This window comes from Neophocaena asiaeorientalis, unplaced genomic scaffold, assembly GCF_003031525.2.
Source record: "Neophocaena asiaeorientalis asiaeorientalis breed wild unplaced genomic scaffold, Neophocaena_asiaeorientalis_V1.1 scaffold614, whole genome shotgun sequence".
Classification (NCBI taxonomy): domain Eukaryota; kingdom Metazoa; phylum Chordata; class Mammalia; order Artiodactyla; family Phocoenidae; genus Neophocaena; species Neophocaena asiaeorientalis.
The window spans coordinates 139,466-146,289 of NW_020172990.1; the positions used below are offsets into that span (position 1 = coordinate 139,466).

General features: G+C 56.6%; 1 protein-coding gene across 4 annotated transcripts; it reads left to right on the forward strand.

Annotated features, from left to right (window-relative positions):
- Positions 1-225: 225 nt before the first annotated feature.
- TFPT (TCF3 fusion partner) lies at positions 226-6,795 on the forward strand. 4 transcript variants are annotated; one of them, XM_024742208.1, is made up of 6 exons: positions 335-792; positions 1,305-1,563; positions 4,347-4,417; positions 5,875-5,944; positions 6,029-6,247; positions 6,638-6,795. In XM_024742208.1, the coding sequence occupies exons 1-6, from the start codon at positions 770-772 to the stop codon at positions 6,755-6,757; spliced, it is 762 nt and encodes a 253-aa protein (XP_024597976.1). In that variant the 5' UTR covers positions 335-769; the 3' UTR covers positions 6,758-6,795. The 4 variants fall into 4 exon arrangements, with proteins under 4 accessions (XP_024597978.1, XP_024597976.1, XP_024597977.1 ...); XM_024742209.1 differs by lacking the exon at positions 335-792 and adding an exon at positions 804-999; XM_024742211.1 differs by lacking the exon at positions 335-792 and having other exon boundaries at positions 1,437-1,567; positions 4,347-5,944; positions 6,638-6,777.
- The last annotated feature ends 29 nt before the right edge of the window (positions 6,796-6,824 follow it).

Genomic DNA, 6,824 nt, shown 5'->3' on the forward strand with positions numbered 1-6,824 from the left:
TGATTAAGCCTGTCTCCCCAGGCACCATGCAAAGCGCTAATAGGGCCGGGAACGATTTTTTGCTGCCGCTATATCCCCAGAGCCTTAACAACGTAGGAGCATTTGAGACCTTTGGGTAGTCGGTCTACGAAGGCCCGCCTTTCTCCTTACACACTTCCTCCTCCAGACCCAGGAAGCCAACCTCCCGCCCTTCCCTCGTCTCCACCACACTCACCTCTTCGCTTCTCGCACGACGGTTTCTAAGAAATTAGCTTCCCAGCAGCGGCCGACGCTCACTGATGACGTTTCAGCCATGCGCCGTCGTCGAAGCAGAGCTGCGCTCTGATTGGCCCCTGCACCGCGTCTTTCCTGGCTGCGTTTGGAACAACAACTTTATTAGCACCTGCCGCTAGGCGGAGAAGGAATGATCCGGAGAGAAGAGGGGCTTTTTCCGGCTCACGCCCGCTGTGGCCTGAGCCTGATAAGCGGAGAATCGCCATAGTCTGACGACAGGGTGTCAAGACAAGAATAAAGTCGAGAGCAACTCAGACCACTGGTGGAGGAGTTCGACGAGAAAGCAAGGCTTTCAGCCAGGAGTCGAGGTGGAGGTGGAGGGGTTGGGGAGCGGAGCCGGAAATAGGAAACTACAGCTCCCAGAAGGCGTAGCGGCAAAGGTCCCGGATGCTGGGGTCGTGAAGCCTGATGGGAAAGGTAGTTTTGCGAGCGACTTAACCTAGAGGTTAGCGAGGTTGGAAGTTCTGAGGCCCGGGGCGCCCGGAGTCGGAGAGAGATGGAACTGGAGCAGAGAGAAGGGTGAGTGGATTTGGGGAAAACTACGAATCCCAAAAGACATTGCGGCTGCATAAGCGCGGTCTTCTGCGCTGAGGACTGACGGGGATTGCAGTTCCTGCAACTCCTTTGGCTCATAACTCTTGTAGGGACTGGGGTCCGTACTCGAGCATACTGGGGGAAAAGGCTACGGGTCTAGACTCCTGGATCTGACAGGCGAGGCGGTTGGAGGTCAGGACTCCTGGGTCTGAGTGAGGGCTTGGGGGGCTTGAACTCCCCGTGGAACTCGGGGAAGAAGGGTCTGGAAGTCTGGACTCCTTGATACTGGGAAGCGGTTGCTGGGGCCCTGGACTCCTGGATCCTGGGAGGAAGGGGTCGGGGCTCGAACTCTTCTGGATCCTGGGAATGGTGGGCTGGGGGCCTCGGACTCCTGCATCAGAGAGAGGAGGGTTCTGGGAGTTGGGCTTCTGGTCTGTGGGAGGAGGAACTAAGGGCTAGGTAGGTATTCAGGGTCCCTGAACCCACTGACTCTACAGGACCATGGCAGCTGTGGGCTTTGAAGAGTTCTCAGCGCCGCCAGGCTCAGAGTTGGCGCTGCCTCCTTTGTTCGGTGGTCACATCCTGGAGAGCGAGCTTGAGACAGAAGTGGAGTTTGTGTCTGGGGGTCTGGGTGGCTCCGGGCTCCGGGAGCGAGATGAAGAGGAAGAGGCAGCCCGGGGCCGGCGGCGGCGCCAGCGGGAACTAAACCGCAGGAAATACCAGGCGCTAGGTCGACGCTGCCGGGAGATCGAGCAGGTTGGTGAGTGTGGATTCCCCTGTTTTGGGGTCCCCTGGCCTCTATTGCCAATCCTTCCCAGTCTCTGCCCGTCTAGATGCCCAGCCTTCCTTGCCCGGCTGAATGAATTTTCCATTCACTTATCCATTCATTATTAATTTATTTAGCACCTATTATATGTCAGGCACTGTGCCAGGCACCTTGGAGAGATGTCTTCTCTAGGAGCACCATCTGACAACCCAGATCAGCTCACTGATGTTTCACGGGTGCCTCTCTTGCTGCCCACCGATCAAACTTTTCAAATCTCCCATACCCTTGACATCATTCGCTCCTGTCCTGTGTGTCCTGCCTCTCAGGTCTCTCTGGGGTCCTTCTCCTCTCCTCCATCCCCACGCCTCTGCCCAGCCTCAGGTTCTTTCTGCTGAATCACTGCATTAGCCTCCTTGGTGAGAATGAGGATGGAGCAGTAAGCAGGGCCCAGATCTTGAAAGGCCACAAACACCAGAGCAAGAGGTTTGGATTTTTTTTTTTTTTTTGAGAGTGATGGAGAGCTATCAAAAGGTTTCAAACAGGGGAGGGACAGGGTCAGTGCTTGAAAGACTCTCTGAATTTGGTTGGACTCTTTTGCTAGGGCCGCTGTATCAAGAACCACAAACGGATGGCTAAGTAATAGAAATATACTGCCTCACGGTTCTGGAGACTAGAAGTCTGGGATCAAGGTGTCAGCGGGGTTGGTTCATCCTGAGGGCTGTGAGGGAGAATCTGTTATCTGTTCTAGGCATCCTCCCTAGCTTCTGGTGGTTTGCTGGAGATCTTTTGTGTTCCTTGCTTGTAGATCTCTGCTTTCATCTTCCCGTGCTTGTGTGTGTGTGTATATCCCAATTTCTTTTAATAAGGATGCCACCAGTCATATTGGGTTAAGGCCAATCACCTCATTTAACTTGATTACCTTTGTGAAGACCCTGTGTCCAAATACGGTCACATTCTGAGGCACTGGGAGTTAGGACTCCAACACACCTTTTTTGGGGGGACACCATCCAACCTGTAACAACGGTGTTGGGGGAGTTCTGGAAGGGGGCTGGTGTAGTGGCCCAGGCAGGAGAGGAGAAGGCTTGAGCTAGGGTAGAAGTCAAGGAGAGGGAGAGAGAGAGACGACTTAGAGAACTAATAAGGAGGTGAGGTTTGAATCAAGTCTTAGATTAAGTAGGAACACGTCAAGCTGGAGGGAAATGTACATTTAGGACTCTGTGTGGCGTAGGGCTTACTCAGGATTGGAGAGGTGTCTGGTCTGATGGGGACGCTGGGGAGGGGACTTGAATGCCAGGCTGGGGGCAGTGGGCTTGGAGCAGGGTCAGCTCCAGGCATTATATTCCCCTGAAGCTGCACAGAGGCTGAACCTATGCATACCCTGTGGCCAGCTGTCCCAGTCCTCCCTACGGACCCAGCAGACAGACATACAAACACACACCTGATGACAGTTAACCTGATGACGTCCCTAGCAGTACTGTTTGGTGTTTTTTGTTTTGGTTTGTTTGTTTGTGTGGCCTGTGGGATCTGAGTTCCCCAACCAGGGATCAAACTTGCGTCCCCTGAAGTGGGAGCGTGGAGTCTTAACCGCTGGACCACCAGGGAAGTCCCTGCAGCACTCTGTAATATGGTTTTATGTACGTGTTAATATAAACTTACATAATATACATAAACCAGATACTATGTATCTTTTACCGGGTAGCTTTTGCCTCCGCTTCATCCTTCAGCTCACCCCAACCTCTCTTCTCTCCATGACCACTCCTCTCTCTTCTCCCCCCACCACCCCGTGATTTCACGACTCCTCACGTCACTGTGTGTTCACAGGGTCTGACAGCAAGGGTGGTGCTGTCAGAGCGGGCACTCTCACCTGTGAGCACCCACTGCGTGCCAGGCCTGCTCTGGGGGCTTTACGCAGGGACATCTGGGAACTCTTTCAGCGCCCCCCAAGCAGCAGGTACCCTGAGCCCTCTTTAACAGATGGATGCTGGGGTCCAAAGAGACTCAACCATTTGCTCAAATGGAGTTGCATTTGAGCCCCTGCTCTTAGCTCCCCCGTCCCCCGCCAGGAATATGTTGTTATTATTCTCCTTTTACCAGTGCAGAAACCTGAGGCTCAGAGAAGTTAAGTAACTTGCCCAAGGTCACAGAGCTGAGAAGTGGCAGGCTGGGATTCAAACCCAGGTCTTTCTGACGCAGGAGCAGAACATACTCCTTCACGCTTGGGCACACATCTCCTCTGATGACCTTAGCTAAAGCGGCCACCTCCTGCCCTTATCTCCAGCATATCTACCAGTTTGGTGTCCTTCAAGCACTTTATCACTAGGTGAAGTCATTTGTTTAACAGTATTTAGGGAGCACCCCCTCTGCCAGGGTCTGCTCAAGGCACCGGGGACAGAGGCACAAATCCTGGTCCTTTGGGGCTTCTGTTCTGTTGGGGGAGACGGAGAGGGAGAACACTGCATAGAGAGAGAGGCTATAGGCGATAAACCGAGAGGCCTGAGCAGGTAGCCTTTGAGTGCAGCCTTTGAGAGAGCTAGGCAGGCACCTGGGGAAGAGCACGTGGAAAGCCCCCAGGACAGGACGGTGTCAGGGGACTCAAGCGTGAGCAGCGTGGATGAGGGAGAGAAGCAAGAGAGGCAATGAGGAGGGGGAAGGAGCGGACACAGCGGGCCCTGGGGGCCCCGGGATGGCCCCCGGCCAGTCGCCCTCCAGCGGGGCCCCGCGTGTTGAGCATGCAGAGTCCGGCTGACCTGTGTTTGCTCCCACCTCCCCGCAGGTGAACGAGCGGGTCCTGAACAGGCTCCATCAGGTACAGAGGATAACTCGGAGACTCCAGCAGGAGCGGAGGTAACCCCTTGCACACCTGCTCCGGGCCTGCATCGCTTGCCTCTGCTCCCCAACCCCTGTCACCACCACCTTGGGCCTTGGAAGAAAGCTGAGCCCTGGGCCTTGGGGGAGAGGTGTGCTCCCTTTGTAGGGAGTGTAGCAGAAGGCAGGAGACCAGACTTAGGGTCACAGACTCAGCTTCGAGTGCCGTTCTGCTGTGTGACTCAGGGCAAGCCACATCCCCTCTCTGAGCCCCAGTTCCCCATCGACTCAGGCTTAACACTGAGAACACAAGGCTGCTGAGGGTTAAATGGGAGCCCACGGGGGACGAGCTCAGCTGAGCCTCCCGCCTCGGATCACCGCGACCCGGATGGGAAGTGAGCTCTGGGGCCGGCCCGCCACTCCACTGGGTCCCCACCTCTGTGAAACGTGGAGAACAGGCCTTATGACAGAGTCTCCATGATGCCGAGACCCCCGGTCAGTCCTCAGCCCTCCACTTACCTGACCCAGTGGATACACCCTCTTCTTTGAAGCACTTTCTTGGCCAGGTCACTCATCTGCCTCAGTTTCCCCTCCTCCCGGCCACTGATTCCTGTCTCTTTGCTGGTTCATTCTCACTTCCCCAAACCCTGAACCTGCAGTAGCCAGGGCTCAGCTCCTGGGTCCTCCTCTTGTCCACACCTGTGCTGTCCAGGATGCTAGCTGTAGGTGGTGACTTTATTTTACATTGAAGCGGAATTTTAACATTCATTAAAATAAATGTCAATTCATTCAAATGAAATAATTGGAAATTCACTCCCTCAGCTGCACGAGCCTCATTTCATGTGCTTGGTGGCCACGTGGTTCGACTTTCATCTGAATTAACTAAAATCAAGCGAAATTTAAAATTTCCATTCCTCAGTCACTCTCGCCACGTGGCAGGCGCTCAAGGATGGTGACAGATGATCAGTGGCTTCCGTGGTGGATAGCACAGAGAGGACAACTGATACCTACTTGTAGAATAAGAGACTGTGCGCGTGAAACGCTCCACCCAGGCGCTGGCTTATGGGGACCATCTAATTCAGAGCTTAAAACAAACAAACAACCAAAAAGCTTTTAGAAGCAGGCGTGGGGAAGAGAAGGCAGCATCACCAGTGAGAGTGCTCCGGGCCCGCCTCCCAGGGAGTAATGAAAATAATAACTTACGTTTGACCGTTTACAAGCCGAGTACTGCAGAGCTGTCATCAAGCTGCAGTGTCGTGGTCAGCGGGCCGCCCAATGGGGTTGTCACCTCCAGATTACAGAGCAGGAGCGGAGGTGCAGGTCACCTGGTCCTGCCCAGAGCCCCACTGGCTGTCTCAAGTGCTTGCCACTCGGGTGTCTCAGACCTTCTGGGTCCAGGACAGCCTTGGCTTCAGTCAGAGCTGGGCTGTCGTGGGCCCCCTTCCCAACCGCCAGAAGATAAAGCTGCCCCCCCGGCGGCTTCTCTCCGGCCGCAGGTTCCTCATGCGAGTGCTGGACTCCTACGGTGATGACTACCGCGCCAGTCAGTTCACCATCGTGCTGGAGGTGAGTGCGATGCGGTCACGGGTGGGCTGGGCGAAGCAGGAGCCCAGGACGCAGCCTTCACGCGCCCCCCTCCCTGTCCGCCAGGACGAGGGCAGCCAGGGCACAGACGCCCCCACCCCAGGCAACGCCGAGAACGAGCCTCCAGAGAAAGAGGGGCTGTCCCCGCCTAGAAGGACGCCTGCACCCCCAGAACCTGGCAGCCCGGCCCCTGGTGAGGGGCCCAGCGGGCGGAAGAGGCGGCGAGCACCCCGGGACGGCCGCCGAGTGGGAGCTGCGCTGACTCCAGAACTGGCCCCGGTGCAGGTGGGGGCAGCCTGGAGTCCAGGGGTCCGCAGGGCGGGACTGGGGCTCCTGGGCTTCCCTGCTGTGCTGCGGGGGGGCGGGGCCGGGCCCTGCAAGGCTGGGAGAGCTGGAAGGCTTGGACAGGGCTGGTGTTGGCCGGGGAAGGAGAAAGCATTGTAAGACGCCAGGCAAGGGGCTTGCGTGGAGGCAAGGAAGATGTGGAGGCAGCTCTGGGGAGAAGAAAAGATAACCGGGGAGGGTCGGCAGCAGAGGAGGGAGAGAAGGCAGGGGAGGGCGGTGACACTGCAGGGGATGCCGGGACTTCTGGTGAGGTGCACAGAGGACACCGTATGGCCTGGGAAGGAACAGCGAGGCCGGGGCCCTTCTCACACCTGTTCTCATCTCCCCCAGATTAAGGTCGAGGAAGACTTCGGCTTTGAAGCGGACGAGGCCCTAGACTCCAGCTGGGTTTCTCGGGGGCCGGACAAGCTGCTGCCCTACCCCACCCTGGCCAGCCCCGCCTTTGACTGACCCCACCCCCACCCCAGTAAACCAACCCCTACACTCGCCTCGGCCACTGTCCACTGCTTCCACCTGC

Bases quoted from the DNA above. Each gene is read 5' to 3' on its own strand.
- TFPT (XM_024742208.1), top strand. From the start codon at position 770: ATGGAACTGGAGCAGAGAGAAGG. The intron at 4,418-5,874 runs GTAACCCCTTGC...CTCCGGCCGCAG, and splicing joins AGACTCCAGCAGGAGCGGAG to GTTCCTCATGCGAGTGCTGG. The intron at 6,248-6,637 runs GTGGGGGCAGCC...CATCTCCCCCAG, and splicing joins CAGAACTGGCCCCGGTGCAG to ATTAAGGTCGAGGAAGACTT.